The sequence below is a fragment of the Mauremys reevesii genome, linkage group 4 (assembly GCF_016161935.1).
Source record: "Mauremys reevesii isolate NIE-2019 linkage group 4, ASM1616193v1, whole genome shotgun sequence".
Classification (NCBI taxonomy): Eukaryota; Metazoa; Chordata; order Testudines; family Geoemydidae; genus Mauremys; species Mauremys reevesii.
In genome coordinates this window covers 130,112,322-130,130,556 of record NC_052626.1, presented here as the reverse complement: position 1 = coordinate 130,130,556, position 18,235 = coordinate 130,112,322, and the positions used below count along the sequence as shown (strand labels likewise).

The window sequence follows — 18,235 nt, the reverse complement described above, 5'->3', positions numbered from 1 at the left end:
ATAAGCAGCAGTGGGATTGGGAAGTGGGGTCTAGAACTGACATGTGCTGTGTGTGGGAGGTAGAGTATGGGATTGTTCAGGAGAAGTTCTGAGGTGGTGTTTACTGTATTTTGCCTGAACCAGGTTAGCATGGAATCCAGCTATCCTAAAAAGGCCATGTAGAATAGCATTAGGGGGTCTATAAAGTTTTTATTGATAAAAGTTTGGGATGTCTGTATTGCTCTGCAAAAGTGGTGAACCCAGGGCTTGTTTGGGTTTCTTGTGACCTCTAGAAAGGTTTATTTTTTAATGTTGGGGATGGCGTGAAATGTTTCCAAATTTCACAAAAACATCTCATACTGAATTTAAAGGGAAAATGCATGCAAATCCCAGGTGCTTCTAACTTAATGGAGTTTCCTGCCGTGCCTCTAGGTTGAAAATAAATAAGAAGCATGTAGCTGCTCTGAATTCACATTTTACTCCTTCAAAACCAATTGGAAATCAAACCTCCAGCATCTTGACTGCTGTGCTAAAGGTAGAACCCATGATGACTGAGATTCAGCCAACCAAGTTATTAAATATTAGCTCTGTGTTCAAGGAGTAAGTACTGTAGGTTTGGGGAGGATACATTGTATTCTTCATACATATCAAAGAGGCTGAATTTCTGTTTTCAGTGCAAAACTTAATTCAGCTTTAACTACGGTGTTGCATTCAGTGCCTCTGTAATTTTATAGTGCCCCGCATCATGACGGATTTGGACCATTCACACTTGTTCAGTTGTACAGTTATTTTTTCTTATTGCACATTGTTCAGTTTTTGTCCCTTTACTAACAATGATCTTTCCTTTCTATAGCATCTCAAAGAATCCCAAGGGTCTTCCCACCTCCCCACATGCTGCACCACTGAAATGCAGCTACTTCTGGGGCAGAGAACAGCAACCACCCTGCTGCACCAACACTGTTTGCTGAAACCTGGTGAGTGGTAGTTGTTTATTTGATGACTAACACTTCTGGGGTGGATTGTATTGTGACAACAGGACAGTAAGGGATTTGAGAAGTTCTGAAACAGTCTGTCCAAGGGATATATATAATTTTTCCTATGCTTTTAAAGCTTGGAATACTTTCCTTGGCTGGTGGGTAGAGTATTGTTTTTCCTCTTGACTGGTAACTATGTTCAAATTCCAGATCCCTTGTCCAGTCATTCTCACCTTTGACATTTTGGGGAATGATTTTGGGGATGGGAATCCTCAGTTGATGAGTGACTGCTCTTTCCTTTTCTCCTCCCACCCTCTAAAAAAAAATCCCATCCTCTCTTGTATCCCCTGACCCACTGTCTCTATTTCTGGAAGCTCTCAACAGCTAGATTAATCATGGTGCCTCTTGCAGCCGTTAGCTTTCACTGGCCAGCCAAACTGCAAAGATCAATGCGAGCTCTCATCTAATCTCCGGAATGTGCTGCTGAGAGTCTGGTTCCATCCAGCCTTTCCCCAGCTGCTGCGCAGTTCCATCTAGGGCAGTGCACTATATATTCACAATCCCCACCAGTCTGTGCTTGGGCCAAATATGTAAAGGAATGCCAGAGAGATGCTGTCAGTGTGACATTTGCATTAGAATTGTAGGGGGAAAAGTGTCCATCGGTCTGATCCAGGCTTTTTGACCAATGGATAGCTCCCAAAAAGGGTGTGTGTACGTGTGTATGGGTACATGCCTAGTGACTGCACATAGTAATGTCGTGCTCTACACAGCAATTTATTTTTCCTTCAGCTAGTCAAGAGAGGGAGACTTGGGCCTGGGTCCAGCTGAGGTGCCATATGTGCAGTTATTGTCATTACAGTCTGGGGTAACAGGGAACACTGCAGGTCAAGGAGGAGGCACACAGGCAGAGCTGTGGGGAGTAGAGGCCAGGACAGGGAATGGTTGCTGGAAGGTTGTAAGAGGGGACACTAAGGTGACATCCAGTTCTGGATAGCAACTAGAGGTTTGATCCTTTTGGCTTTTGTGGGTTTTGTCTCAGACTTTTAGAGCTTTGCCATTAACTTCAATGGGAGCAGGATCAGTCGCTTAAATTCATCTGTGACAAACAAAATTCTTTGTCTTTTTTCCCCATGTATTAATATCTCATGTGGGGAAAAAAAATACAATAAAACACACCCAAATCCTTTGACTTTTCTCCCATTCAGATCCTTTGTCAGTAGCCTTCTAATCATGAACATTTATTTTCTGAGGTTAAAATGTGTGCACTTGGCTTTTATCCTGTGGTGAGCACATAGGGGGCATCAGCTACCAATGCTGAAGTCTCCATTCCAGAGGGATACTCGCAAAGGGTCAATTCCCCTACCAGTGAGCAGAGGGTTATCCATTTGCATTAATAGGAGTCAGGTGCTAAGGGTTTTGTGTCGTGTTTGCAAGAAATGTGAGAGAGCAAAGGAGCCATATGTCAGATCAGACCATTGGTCCATAACTCCAGTATCCTATCTCTGGCAGTGGCCAACATCTGATGTTTAAGAGGTAAACAGCTTCCCCCTCCACACACATAATGCAGCTGGCCAGTTGTGCAATGCCACACAACTTCCTTCCTGACTCCAAGCCAGGGATCAGCTTATGCCCTGAAGCATGAGATTTAGTTGCTAGAATTTTAGTTGCATAATTACAAATCTGTTTTTAATCTGATCATAACATTATCCAGCATTTTGAAGTGGGATTCAGGAGTCTGGGAATGGAGTAGAAGATACCTGGCTGCAAAGAAGAATCTTGCTAGGGAGTTCATTGTATTCCTAGGCCAGAGAAACATTTTTTTGGCCAGATCCAAGAGTGAAATAAGACACTGGCTGTATTAGTCATAGCTGGGACATGCTCTTTATTCCAAGGTGACAGCTGATGGCAGTAACAAAACATCTCCCTGGATACATTGTTTGGCAGTGATCCTCCTCCTATTTTTCCAGCTGTAACTACCGTTACTCGATAAATAAATAACCCCCCCACTGACAGTGATGTGCAGAGCCAGCTTTTCTTCTCTCAGCCGCCTTGGCCTATCAGCTGCTGTTCTCTCCCCTCTGTGGGACCATGTCTCATACTGCAAAGGTTTCCGAGGGGTCCTTGTCATAGATATAGTCAAAAGGTAGGGATAGGTAGAGAGATTGGGGGGGAAAGAGGACAGAGTGTTTCCCCCATAAAACCCTTTAGCTTTGTGCAAGAAGCTGGTCCCAGTGCATTTCTTTGTCTCCACACCAGACAACTGGTCTTAATTGTCTCCCTGGTTGACAGTCTCAGGAGAGAAGCCAAGATTTGAATCTAATCTTATCTATTGTCATTTTGATATCGTGCCTATCACCATGTTATCTAGGTATTATATAAAAACGATAGATAGATAGATAGATAGATAGATAGATAGATAGATAGATAGATAGATAGATAGATAGATAGATAGATAGCAGAGAGCTTGCACTGATGTTGTTAATGCTGTACTTGTTGGACCATGTTCTGCTGTCAGGTAGGAAGATGGAACTCCCTGTAGTTTCAAAGAATGTTGCACCCATGTAGCTGAGAGCAGAATTTGATCCTTTCTACAGATGCATAGATAGAGTACTTCAGTCTCCAGGGATGTCTATTCCATTGCAGGCTTGGAAGGATTAATTTTTGATTGGTTAACACCAATTTCACTATACACATACAAACCAATGCAAAAATTGTCATCAATAATAATTGAAATTTACAGATCAACAGAGTAAGAAAAATGCTGCTTGAGATCTTATTAGTTTAAGGATATTTGTACATTTTGACATGTGACGGTGACAATTTGTGTTTTAATGGCTATAAAGCTTTAACTTTCTGTCTGACCCTCCCCCCCCGCCATTTTCTGACTCCCCCAATAATTTCCCGCAACTGTGAAAATTGAAATTCATAAACATTTAAAAAATGCTTAAAACCCAGACATTTGTGCAGCTGTGAAAATGTAAATTGATAAAAATTGAAAAAAAAATGCTTTGAAATAAACATTGATATTATCCCATCAAAATTATAAAACAATAAAATAAATGTTGGGCCAACCCTATGTATAGGTTTTATATTGCAGTCATCACGGTGTACGTGAGCATCGTCCAGCAGGGCACTGAAGAGTGCGACTACCATTTCTCATGTTCTTTTGTCCTCTCCCCACGGGAAGAAGTATGTGCAACGGGTGGAGAATTTTTTTATATATATAAAATACACACACACACACACACACACACACGTTACTCTGTGTTTAGAGAAGTCAAGGTCAAAGAAGTGCTCCTTGCACTTGGAGGAGAAGCTGATGGGGTTTGTCTTGGTCCCTAGTTCCTATGGGAGTTCATTCCACAGGGCAGGTCTACACTACTGCTTATGTCAATATAACTTATGTCGCTCAGGGCCATGAAAAAGCCACCCTCCCTGACTGACGCTAGCCTAAGTGCTGTCCAGACCAGTGCTATGTCAGTGGGAGACGCTCTCTCGCTGATATAGCTTCTGCCTCTCATGGAGGTGGAGTAATTATGCCAACGGGAGAGCTCTCTCCCAACAGCATAGAGCGTCTTCACCAGACTAGCCCTCAGTCTTGGGTTGGTCCCTCTAGTGGGCCAGCTGCCTCTCATGTGCCCTGTCCTGGCCTAGGGTCCTTCTACAAACATTCTGCCTCAGTTTTCCCTCTTAGACTGTTCAAGAAACTGAAAACCACTTTTGTCCATTCCCATCCCTTCTTGGGTTGTGCTTTATTAAATTAACAAACATTAAAATAAAGTTTCAAAGTCCATCCAAAAAGTCCATACAAACAAAAGTTTCTTATGATTCCATGATTCTTCTTCCTAGGCCTTTCTGCCTGGGGTCTTTCCTGCTTTGGCAGGCCACTTCCAGGCCCTCCCTAGCTGATGTCTCAGTTCTGACACTCACGCCTAGCAATCTCTAATCCCTGAGCATTTCCTCCTTCATTGCAGCCTTTTGCTACTCTTTATAGGACAATCACCCAGGTGTGGCTCACTCTGTAATCAGGGATGGCTAGCCCCAGCCCTCCAGTCCTTCAAGACCGAGCCGCCTGGTTACAGTCCTCAAGAAAGCTCTTTCTTCTGCCCCTCAAGCGTTACCCTTATGGCAGAGTTCTGCTGTGTCATGCAATACCGTTCACCAGTGGAAAGGAGGGATGGATCAAGGTGAAGAAACAAAGTACAGGGCCAAATTTTCAAAAATAGCCACTGATTTCAGGTGCCCTGATTGTAGATGCTCATTTCACCGTGGGCCTGGCTTTCAGAAGTGCTGAGCACCTGTAGCTCCCACTCACTTTAGTTGGCATCGTGGGAACTCAGTACTTCTGAAAATCAGACTCAAGATGGGCACCGAAAAACAGAGGTGTCCAAAATTAGAGGGCCCTTTGGAAACTTTGGGCCATAGTGAATTAAAGACGTAGAAACCCATACCAGTGTCTCCCACGGAGGAAAAGACAGTCCCTGCTGTATTTGAGGTGTGGTCTCCTCCATAAGCATCTCACGGCCAGCCATCTGGCCCCATCCTATTGGCATATCACCTCTTTCCCTCCCTGTGGAAGGCGAGATTATCATATCAGTTCGAGCAGGGGGTAAGCAGTTTCATTTGCTCTCTGTGTGCTAACTCCATAGAACATCTGCTCCCGGAGGTTTTGCCCCAGAAGGAACTGACTTGCTAGATTACAGTAAAGCTATGAAAAAAAATAGTCACCAAGAAACCCAATGTTGGTCTCGATGCAGGATTCACTGAATGGAATTCTCTGGCCTGTGTTATGCAGGAGGTCAGACTACATCAGTGGCTCTGAACCTTTCCAGACTACTGTACCCCCTTTTAGGACTCTGATTTGCCTTGTGTACCCCCAAGTTTCATCTCACTTAAAAACTACTTGCTTGCAAAATCAGACATAAAAATAAAAAAGTGCCACAGCCATTATTACAGAAAAATTGCTGACTTCTTCATTTTTACCATATAATTATAAAACAAATCAGGTTGAATACAAATATTGTACTCACGTTTCAGTGTATAGTATATAGAGCAGTATAAACAAGTAATTGTCTGTATGAAATTGTAGTTTGTACTGACTTTGCTAGTGCTTTTTATGTAGCCTGTTGTAAAGCTAGGCAAATATCTAGATGAGTTGATGTACCCCCTGGAAGACTTCTGCGTGCCCCTGGTTGAGAACCACTGGACTAGATGATCAGAATAGGCCCTTCTGGCTTGAAAATCGAGAACTGTATCAAGTCCATCCACTGTTAGCTTGCACTGGTGTTGTTAATGCTGTACTTGTTGGACCATGTTCTGCTCTCAGGTAGGGAGATGCAACCTGTGCATTGAGGAGCTTTTTTCCATGAGGTTCAGTGGGTTCCTTGGAGCCTTTCATAGAACTAGTGCCTAATGCCGTTTCCCCTTCCATCTGAGTTCCGTGTGAAAGCTGCGGGCTCTAGCCAGGGTCTCTGGAACCTTTCCCAGCCCTTTTGCAAACCCAGAACCACGAACAACGGATTTCTTTTTGGAAACAAAAAATCTTGGTTTTATTAAAAGCAAATACAATGTCTCTACATCTGCAGTTCAAACTACACTACCCCAAATAACGCCCTTCACCCTTACAATCAGCTCCCAGTAAAAAGATCCATTAAAGAGATACATACATTGTTTTTATTTCATAAAAAATAGTCAATCCTCTCTCTAAACAGGGAATATCTAATGCCTAGACAGCAGAAGGAAGGATCAGAATGGGGGAGGTTGGAATGGACCTTCCTCTCATAGGGTTGCCAACCCTCCAGGATTGTTCTGGTTTCTCCAGGAATTAAAGATTAATCTTAGCCCGAGCCCTGCGAGGCTGAGTCAGCTGGCACAGGCCAGCTAGGGGTGTCGAATTGCAGTGTAGACACACTCTGAGATGCATGGATTACTGTGTATCATTGCTCTGGAATATTAAGCACATTGTCATCTTCCCTGCCTATTTTGCCCCCTTTAAAAAACAAAGCAACTCCTTACCCTCCCCCTTCCTTGGGTTAAAACAAATATAGGCTATGTCCATAATTCACCATAATGTGTGAGAGGAGACAGTGTGGCAGCATTCAGGAAAACATCCTTATTCAGGAAACTTGTTAAGTAGCTTCTTAGCTTTAAGCACATGCTGATGTCCCACTGAAGTCCTGAATCAGGGCCAGATGGAGAGTGAAGCCTGAACATTTTTAATTTCTTATCTTCTGGGAGGAAGGATTGTCCAGTGGTTAGAGCATTGGCCCAGGAGTTGAGAATTGTCTTTGCTCTGCTTTTTGACCTTGGGCACATCACTTTGGCCTAGTATTGCTATCCTGGCAAATTCTTGTAGTGTAGATGCAGTTTATACTTGCAAAGGAGTGCTTTTGTTGCTATAGCTTGATTCCCAAAGCAAAAAACTTCAATCAGCAAAAGCTTTTTGGTTGGGATAACTACATCCACATTAGGGCTTTTGCCAATATAGAAATGTTGTTTAAAAAAAGAAAAATCACACCCCTAACTCACATTGCTTTACCATCAAAATTTTCTAGTGTAAACCTGGCCTAAGTCTCTCTGTGCCTCAGTCTCCTTGTCTGTACAATAGGGATAATAGCATTGTTCTACTTCACAGGGAGTTTGTGAGCATAAAAAGTGCGAGGGGCTCACATGCTATGGTAATGGGGGTCTGGTAAACACTTTAGACAGTGGATTTGTCCAGGACCCTCTTGGTGAGTCTATGGAGGAACAACCTCCTCAGCATTACGGGCCCCGGCCTGCAAGCACTCTCTCACGTGAGCAGTCCTTATGGGCCTATTTGTTCCATAAATCAGGCACCGCTTCCACTAACCTGAAAAATGCCAAAGTGGTATTGGGTAAAGTGATACTGCCTGGGATTTTAAATGAGTCAGGTTAGGGTGATCAGACAGCAAGTATGAAAAATCGGGATGGGGATGAGGGTGGGGGGAGGTGTAAAAGGAGCCTATATAAGAAAAAGAAAAAATCAGGACTGTCCCTATAAAATCGGGACATCTGGTGACCCTAAGTCAGGTGCCCAATTCCCACTGAATTTCAGTGGGATTTAGGCATCTAACTCCCTTGTGCACCTTTGAAAATCCCAACTGTTGTCTGGTAGTTTAAAGCACAACATTTAGAGGGGTTGGTTTGAAGGTTTTACAAAGCATATTATAATGTGTCAGTACATGTTTTGTGGGATGTTTTATTTCAGTGAATGCAGAGGGGAGAGGGTTTGTGGGGAGGGGTATTTTGGAGGTGGAACATATAAACATTTCCCTTCAGTATAGTTATTTGCACTCCAGTCATTGCAGCATTGTACAGGGGCATGAAAACCAAGAAGCACAATAGACTAAAAGCAGAAAATGAACCTGACCATTTTCATTTCACAGGCAGAGAGAATGGCAAGCAACCTAGATGGTGAGAAGTTAATGGCTAATGGTAAAAAGTCCAAACTGAGTCTTATGCAAAAATTAAACAGCAGAAATGGCAAAAAGCCATTACATTTGTAAAAATTGTCCTGCTTTAATCATCTCAGGTGTTTTTCGTCACACAGGTGAGAATTTTTTTTAATGTATGCGAGCAAATTCTGATCTCAATTGCACTGATATAAATCCAGAATAACTCCATTGTCTTCAGTGGAGTGACTCTGAATTTATAGTGGCATAACAGAGCAGAAATTGGCCTATGAGATTTAACCTGTTAGTGTCCCTTTAAGACCACCATAGAGCTGTAACCCCCAAGCCCCAGAATTGTTGGAGAAAAAGAGAGGCAGGGGTTCTCAGGTTAAAGGTATATGGTAGCCTTAAAGGGACATCCCATTTCATTGTGCAAACTTTTCCCCATCTGCCCTATGCAAATAATATGTATGTTCAGATGCCCATCTTAATAAAATTAACCATCCCCGGGCTATCAGCTCTTGGTTCACCACATCACATCAGGATGGGTTGGTTTCATAGAATGACCTTATTTCACCAGCTCCTCTTTTTGTCTTAGTCACTCTTTCCTTTTTCCTCCTCAGGATTGTCCCTCCAGATGCAGAAAGTGAGAGAAGAAGCCAAGGTCAGCCAGGCCAGGTAAGGCACCATCAGCATTGTCGCCATCTTGTTAATGGGGTACCAAGAGTACATGGTGCCAAGCACCAGGCCATATAGGCACAGGATGTCCACCAGAGCCTGAAGAAGAGAGAGGGAAATGATTGAGGCATCTACTGCTGGGATCATATTCTCCCTATGCATTGTAAGAGTAACTCTTATCGAAGGCAGTCCAGTGAGAGTAGGGCTGTTATGGGCTCTCCTGTTGACAGTGTATTTTATAGCCTGATAAGCCATCCATGAATAGCGTGGCCCCCTTGAAGTTCATGGCCCTGCCTCTGGTTGGACCAGGGTGTGACACTCAAGGAGGCTTATCTCTCGCCATAAATTCTTAACAGAAAGATGCAGCAGCCAGAACACTGGCTCCCTAACCGCCCCGCTTTTCGGGTCAGGAATGCAAGGGACTGATAACACTGGTTAGAATCAAGTGTAGTGTGAGCAGACACTGAGCTCTGCTAAGATGCCTTTACAGTTGACACAGGGTACAGCACTGCCTGGTGCTCGCTGTGGACCCTCCGAAAGGCGCCAAACCGGTGGCGCAGAGACACAGACAATACAAGACAAATATGCACAGACACATTACCAGTTTTAGCTTATGAGCGCCAAAGAATAGGGGAGTCCAAGCCCAGTTCAAGGCAAGCTGAGCCCCATAGAGGCCCAGCGGGATGACGGCTTTGCTGTTGAAGCCCCCTAAGTCATTCCACACCAAGTATGAAGCATAGCTGTGAAGAGGAGAATCACAATTAACATTTTGCTGTCCCACCTGGCTTCTTTCCAAGATACTGTGGGATCAGGCACTATTCTACCAGGAGGCACCGGTTTTTGCTCCATATAATTCTTATTATTGGAACACAGCTCCAAGGGCAGATCCCACCCTAGCCAAAGGCAGCTCTTATGGCTTGTCTACACTGGGTTTTGAGGGCGGGGTTTGCACCACTGTAGCTACACTGATGCAACTCCTACTCTAGACATACCGCACTGGTGCAAAAGTGACTTGCGGTAGTGGTTTTGCACCAGTGCAGCATTGGTGCACCTACATCTGTGGCCTGCCATCATCTCAAACTCATGATCTCTCTTGTCTATTTAGGCAATAAGTTCATCTGGCAGGGAATGTCTCTGGCTATGGATACAGCGCCTAGCACAATGGGACCCTGATCTTAGCTCATCGTGAGCCTCAGTGCAAAATAAACCCAGTGTAGACAAAGTCCCCAGCAAAAAAAAAAAAAAAGTTCCAGGTGGAGCTGATGAACTCAGCTCAGTACCCAGCGGGGTGTTATGTTCGTCTTCTGAAAATAAACGTCCTCTTCCTGCCCACTTTGTCCTTGAGAAGAAAAGCTCCAAACTGAGCAGTGGAGGAGAGTGAAGTGACGTCTCCCCTAGAGATAAAGACCCACAGAAGCAGAGAAGGGGTGGTACACGGAACCTTACCCCATGCCTGTGTACAGGGTAGTCCACACGACGGGGAACATTTTGTTGGGTGGACGCCAAGAGGGTTTCTTCAGGCTTTCGAACCAAGTAGGCACTTCTTTCCGTGTCAAGAGCCAGCCAAGAAATCCCCCGATATGAGGCAAGGCAGAGAACCCAACAGCATGAGCCCACATCCCTCCTTACTGGATTGAACTGGACTTTGGGTGGCTGGTCCTGGCCTTTTGTGACTAAAAAGCAATAAGTGAGCATCATTTTCAAAGGACATTGGTTATTTCCATATTGACCAAGACCTTCCAGGTCTTTGCCTTACTCTAATTGCTTGGAGGTCTTTTTGGCAAAGTGGCTACCCCCCATCCCCACTCGCTGTCATTGCACTGGTTGATGCAATTTCATTATTTACCTAACATGGCTGCATTGAAACCATCCTTAGAAGACAGGACTGAAGTCACTTTTCTCAGTGCTTGTCCAAATGCCACAGCTCACAGAGTGCGCACCCTCTCCTACATGTATGCTGCTAGACCTCTCAATGCAGCTATTATCTCTCTGCTGCATGCTCCTCTCAGTAGGGAAAAACAGACAGTTTGTCGTGGGACCTCCATTTTCTTCTCTCTTCAGCTTATCTCTCACCATATAGTTATATTTTAAATAAACATCTGTAGTGAGCATTTTTTCATCACAATATTTCAAAGTGCCTTACTAACATTATTTAATCCTTCCTGCACTCTTGGAAAGCAGAAAGGGATTATTCTCCCCCATTTCACAAAGGGGTAAACTGAGGCACAGAGGGGTTTATAGACTTGTCTAGGTCATACAGTGATTCCCTTCCAGATCCAGGCACACAGAACCAAGGAATGCTGAGTCTCAATCCCCTGTCCTAGGCATTACATACCCCCTCCCTTTTTAAAGACAGTCACACAGTCTTTACATGACTGTGGGCAAGTCGTATCAGGGATGAGTGGCCTCCAGTCCTCAACATGCTTCTCATCCTCAGGGGCAGATTGAGATGTGCCTGTCTAGCCTCTCAGTGGACCAACCCTTTCTTTTTGGATCCATTCATAACTTGAAACCCAGTCTCATTAATCTGTGGGAACACGTGGGCTGTTCTTCCCGACAGTAAAAGATCATACTGATCATGCTCGGCATCATTGTGGGAGTCTGAGCAAAAGACTTCAAAAAGGTGGTTGTCTTTGGCAATGTAAGGGGCAGGGGGAGAGGTTCAGAATACATCTTTCAGAAAATAAAGTCCCTGGGCAGGGGTGCTGGAACAGTTTCTATAGTGGGGGTGCTGATAATGGAAACCATGTATTTAGTGTTTGTTATTACTGCTTCAAGGCAGGGGGTGCGGCTGCACCCCTTGCACCCATAGTTGCAGCACCACTGTCCCTGGGAATCCATCTATTCTGTTACTTTGCACTTTTCGGGGGACATAGATCAGGAGAAAAGAACTGACCTGAATAGTCTTCTGTGTTTTGGATTTTGATCCAGAACTAACGCTGACAGCCCATACTAATTATTAATATTATGCAAGAAAAGGTCATCTTTAGAAACCTGGAGCCAGCAGAATACAAGCAAAGTAAAGACCAAATACACACAGGCGTCATAGCAAATAAACAAGTCATTTACCAGACAGTTTATGGCACTATTGAAGCGTCTATGGGCCAGAAAACCAGCCTTGCACTGAGCAAAACAAGAGGAGTCAATCCTAATTTAAAATTATATAAGGGCACAGGCTGCATTTCAGTTTCTGCTCAGCAGAGCAAATTGTTACTGCCAGGGTTTGCAAAACAAACAAACAAACAGACACTGGAAATGCTAGGCTACTTTGTTACAGATTGCTGAAGTAACTAAGGGGTGAAACAGACACTTCATTGTCATAACATTCTAATTTGGAACATAGCTACTGATACTGACAAGGCTAAATCTATAGGAACAACAGCCTTCACTCACCTTCTCCCAGTTGATTTCCCCCCCTCACCAGGAAAACACAAGAAGCAAACAGATAGATTTCTGAGGCCAGCCTCTGGCTCTGTTCCTGCTTCTACACAATGAAGAAATTGTCATCTGAGTTACGTTGAAGTAGCAGAGAAAGGGGCATGTGTGTGGAGCCTGTAGTCTGGAAGAATTACTGAAGATCCCTTTAGTGGTGTTTGTGTAACTGTCTGCAGAGGGCGGATCCAACCTGTCAAATTCACACATACACGCAGTATGTGAGCCTCTACATCTCTGCTTGATGTGTTGAGGGAATCCCTCTGTGAATCAGTGTGTGTGTGTGTGTGTGTGAGAGAGAGAGAGAATGAATGTGTGTTCTGTTTGTGTATGTGGTGTGAATGCGTTGTGTATGAGAGACCATGTGTTGAGTATTTGAACATGTGTGAATGGTGTATATATGAGTGTCTGTGCATGTACGAGTGTGTATGTGTATATGAGTGTTATGTGAAGAACTTGTATGTAGGTGAGAATGTGTCCTGCATGTGGGATTGTGGGATTGTGCGCTAGTGCATTAATGAGAGCGACAGATGGCCCAATCCTCATCTGGTGTAAATTGGAGTAACTCTATGGATATTAATAGAGTTATGCTGATTTACACTAGCTCAGAAGCTGGCCCAGTGCAAGTATGTCTTCTCTGTGTACAACAGTGTGTGAGTGAGAGAGAGAACATGCTCTCTGTGTGTGAATGGGTTTCTGCAATTTTAATCATCCATGTGGTGCATATCAGAACATTTTTTAACCAGAGGCTCTCTGTGATCTCCCCTCCACTTCCCTCTTAACCAAAATTGGCAAAGCCTCTTGAATCTAAAGTAAAGACATTACAAATGCATGTTAAATGGCAGATGGAGGGAGGGAGGGACCTAGAAATCAATTTCCATTAGGAGGCTGTCTACAAGGGATGGAGAATTAAACACTAATTCACTTTTACTATGGGTCATTACCTGAATTTCATGGTCTGAAGCAAGGTTGATGTCCCTTGGGGGAGTGTAATATTTCCATTATAATACAGACCCAGTCAGATCCTTTAATTTTATTGCGCTCCGAAAGAGCAGAAAAAAATTACTGTTTTGTGAAGGGTGGGGAGAAACCCAGATTCTTAGAGTACGTCTACACTGCAATAAAAAACCTGCTGCACTGAGTCTCAAAGACCAGGTCAGATGACTCAGGCTTATGAGGCTCAGGCTGCAAGGCTAAAAATAGCTGTGTAGCTGTTCAGGCTTGGGCTGGAGTCTGGGTTTTCATAGAATCATAGAATCTCAGGGTTGGAAGGGACCTCAGGAGGTCATCTAGTCCAACCCCCTGCTCAAAGCAGGACCAACCCCAACTAAATCATCCCAGCCAGGGCTTTGTCAAGCCTGACCTTAAAAACCTCTAAGGAAGGAGATTCCACCACCTCCCTAGGTAACCCATTCCAGTGCTTCACCACCCTCCTAGTGAAAAAGTTTTTCCTAATGTCCAACCTAAACCTCCCCCTCTGCAACTTGAGACCATTACTCCTTGTTCTGTCATCTTCTACCACTGAGAACAGTCTAGATCCATCCTCTTTGGAACCCCCTTTCAGGTAGTTGAAGGCTGCTATCAAATCCCCCCTCATTCTTCTCTTCTACAGGCTAAACAATCTCAGTTCCCTCAGCCTCTCCTCATAAGTCATGTGCTCCAGCCCCATAATCATTTTTGTTGCCCTCCGCAGGACTCTCTCCAATTTATCCACATCCTTCTTGTAGTGTGGGGCCCAAAACTGAAACCCTCCCCACTCACAGGGAATTAGAGCCCAGGCTCCAGCCTGAGACCAAATGTCTATATTGCAATTTGATAGCCCTGGAGCCCGAGCCCCATGAATCTGAATCAGCAGACCTGGGCCAGCGGCGGCCGCACTGCAGGTCTTTTATCGCAGTGTGGTCATTCCCTTAGCTGCTGTAAATCAGCGTAGCTCCATTGAAGGGTTGTGTTTCCGTAGGGTAATTATCACTGTAAAATAAGAGATGCAACACATGCATTAATTGAACAATAGTCATTTGCATCTCATTTTGGAGCCCACCCCTCTGAAGATCTTGCAAATGGAAAAGCCCATCATTCAACAATGCTGCTATTGTGCATGACAGAGCAGTTTCTAGTGCGATCAGCTGGTTGGCTGCTGATGTTCCACTGGAGTAGTAATAATGCAGAGCACTGACTAATGTTTCCTTCATGACTACATTGGAAAGTAACCTGGCAACAATTTTTAGCTGCTAGTATTTCCTTCCCATGGACAGGGTGCAAAAAGATCACTGTTCAGAATAATCTGCTGCTTGATGGATTTCTGTATAACCCAGATCATACCTGGGCCTGGTCTGTCAAATTCCTAGCCCACTTTACAGATTAGGATGCTGGTGAAATTAAATATTTGATCTAAAAAATTAATGGCCCAGCTCACGAGAGCCCTGGCTTCACTGGCACAGGAGCTATAAAACCTCTATAACTGGCCATGGAGAATTTCCCTGTGTAGGCATATAGCTGGCGTAATGGCACTATGTGACTCACCCAGCAGCTGCCCATGAATGGGGTCATTTTGGGGACATTTCTGTAGAAAATGAGCATGCACTGCCACACTCCAGCTACCTCTGGCTCCTGAAATAGCCCCTAGGATCCACAGGCAGCTGGGTAGACATAAGGACAGCCCCTGAGACTGCTTTGTCTTCATCGGGGATTGGGCCAACCCCAGAATCAGAGCAAATTTCAAGCAATTATTAGGCAATTTTTCCAGAGGGGGAATTGTGAATTTGTAAAATACAAGTGTAACACATCCTGCCACAATGTAGTGCTGTCTCCTTTGGTTTATGAGCCCACTACTGGGTTTGTGCTAACAGAATCCAATCTCTTAGCTCAGGCAGGAGAGGCTCATGCTTTTAGACCCAGACCTCCAAGGTTCAATCCCCATCCAGAGGCATTGGGGTCACATTACACAGGTATTCACCTTGACTATCTGATACAAAAAGTTATGCGCATCCAATCAAAGAAGAGGAAGACACCATGTGACCCATGCATCCATTCTAAATTTTAAATGCTCCCAAGAAGCCACCTGCAAATCAGCAACACAGCAAGAATTAGTCAGGGACACTGTTCAGAGAATGATGAATAAATCTGAGAAAAACATGATCTGCTTTACGCATGATTCATGAGGAGGAAAAGCAAAATTGGTCTAATACATAATCTGTTAAGAATTATTCTCCCAGCTCTATCACTAATGCACTGTTGCTATAGGGTACATTAGGGATCTTTACTGTGAATCATTGAGGAATGCAATATTCCCATTTCTACTGAGAGACCGAAGTCCATTTATCTCAGTGCTCCCAGTTCCCAGGGGATCATAGGTATCAGAGATAGGAAAGAAGTATGAGGTTGGTGAATCCATTGCTGTGCATGGGAGAGGGAGCAGGTACTAGATTTAAAAATTTTATTAAGGTAAATGTTTGAAATGAAATATACACAGGTTGATAGAGAAGGTACTGTACATCTGTATTACACTGAATCTCAGCCAAAATGCTGGGGTTTTTCCAGGCAGGTGACAAAACTACAAGAGTCAAGCGAAGAAAACTCATCCTATTGCTATTCAGTAAAATAATGATGACAATAAAAATCAGTGCAGCATCCTTGTCAGCTCTTGTTTCACTTCCCGGTAACTAACCAGAAAAGCCCACAGACTTTGACCTATGACATTGCCTAGATACGAATGGCTGGGGGCTGAGAAGAGCACATTTCCAAATGTCATGCCTAGGGAGTATCTTTCCATACACCTCACTGGGTCTTTGGAACAGCCAGAGAAGGGACAATTGTAAGAAAATTCTGACCATGATTTACGTGGAGCCTAGTGCTGGCTAAGAAAGGACTTTGAGAGCCAGCGGTCCAGGGTGGCTCCGGCGACTCCTCTGGATAGTAGGTGCGGGGGAGCCCCGGCAGCTCCTCGGGGTAGCAAGCACGGGGGAGCTCCGGCAGCTCCTCGGGGTAGCAAGCACGGGGGAGCTCCGGCAGCTCCTCGGGGTAGCAAGCACGGGGGAGGGTAGGAGCCTCCCGGTGCCGAGCTCCCTGAGGGACGTCCCCAGATCCCCACTGACACAGCAGCAGCCTGCCTGCCGCTGTTAGGGCCCCGGGCTGGGATGCAGAGGAGTGGGTGGGCCTGCGTCCCCCATGCCACCCCCACTCACGGGTGGCAGTCTCCCCCTCGCCCCGATGCCCTGACCCAGGCCTTTATAGACTGAACTGCTTGCTTGGCCCTTGCTGGAGGGCCTAAGTCCTGAGCCTGTGGTGTCACCCCTGTGTGGTGAGGCGGCCTGGTACCCAGCCGCCCCGGAGGACAAAGAGCCCCTCCGCTAACGATCCTACAACGCCTGATTTGTGTCCATTTATTCTTTTGCATAGAGACTGTCTGGTTTGTCCAATGTACATGGCAGAGGGGCATTGCTGGCACATGATGGCATATATCACATTGGTAGATGTGCTGGTGAACGAGGCCCTGATGATGTGGCCGATGTGGTTAGATCCTATGAGGGTGTCCCTTGAATAGATATGTGGATAGAGTTGGCAACGGGGTTTGTTGCAAGGATTGGTTCCTGGGTTAGTGTTTTTGTTGTGTGGTGTGTAGTTGCTGGTGAGTATTTGCTTCAGCTTGGGGGCTGGACACCATCAAATTAGGCCTGAATAAAGACGGGGAGTGGATGAGTCACTACAAGAACTAAAAACTAATTTCCCCCGATTGTTACTCACACCTTCTTGTCAACCGTTTGAAATGAGCCACCCTGGTTACCACTACAAAAGTGACTTTTCGTCCTGTTGATAATAGCCCACTTTAATTATATTGTCTCGACCCCCCACTTAGTAAGGCAACTTTCATCTTTTCATGTACTGCTATATATATCTTCCTACTGTATTTTCCACTCCATGCATCTGATGAAGTGGATTTTAGCCCACGAAAGCTTATGCCCAAACAAATGTGTTAGTCTCTAAGGTGCCACTAGTACTCCTCATTGGTTTTGTTTTTTGCTGATACAGACTAACACGGATACCACTCTGAAACCTATTACCTGGTACATGCACTGTTGGTTTAGGCCCCAGTCGGTGGGATACACCGCCTAGATTATTAGCCAGAAAAAACTTTGGCTTGTCCTACTTGAAATTTAAAGAGACAGCTTGTGTTTCATGGAGCAACCACTGTCAAGCCACTCTTCCTTACCCCCACCCCAGCCTGGCTGCAAAGAACATGCTCAGTATTTAGAGGCATGTTGAGTCACGCCTTCTCTCCTGAAATTCTGGTGCAGCGAATTAGCTTCTTTCTTGTCTGATCTTGGTACAGACGGACCTGCTGTCAACAGCATCTTTGCACCTTACCCCCTTCTACACCCTGCAGGCCCCCAGAATCTCCCTTCAGCAAGCACCTCTGCTCTGCTGCTCCTTTGCAAATACTCAGCGCCCATAATTGGGGCCAGATTTTCAGAGGAGCGCTGCATGCTCTCAGCATGCTGGGTGTTAAGCTCTTGTTAAAACTTTCCCAGCACTGTCACAATGAGAGCCAGGCTCTTTTGAAAATCTAACTCTTATTTAGATCCCTAAATGGGAGCTGGACTCTTGAGCACAGTCTTAGTTGTGGGTGCTGAGTGCTTGGAAATCTGGTCTCCGCGGCAAAGATCACATCCCACGGATCCCCACTGCAAGCACCTCAATCCTTCTCCAAACACTCCCATCTCAACACCCAGTTTCTGCAGGCTCCTAGGCATTGCTGAAGGT

At 44.9% G+C, this 18,235-nt stretch overlaps 1 protein-coding gene across 6 annotated transcripts in view; it reads left to right on the top strand.

Annotated features, from left to right (window-relative positions):
- LOC120403556 (TBC1 domain family member 22B-like) overlaps window positions 1–18,235 on the top strand; it is a 58,265-nt gene that overhangs the window by 1,941 nt on the left and 38,089 nt on the right. For 5 of the 6 annotated variants that reach the window (XR_005597589.1, XR_005597588.1, XR_005597587.1 and 2 more), the window contains exons 2-3: window positions 833–953; window positions 8,989–9,043. Coding sequence is in view for 1 of the 6 variants with exons in the window: in XM_039534766.1 (XP_039390700.1) it covers window positions 887–953; window positions 8,989–9,043 (122 nt within the window). In the remaining 5 variants the exon portion in view is untranslated. Of the gene's footprint in view, window positions 1–832; window positions 954–8,988; window positions 9,044–18,235 lie in introns of those variants that run through there. The other variant, XR_005597591.1, reaches the window with a different exon arrangement.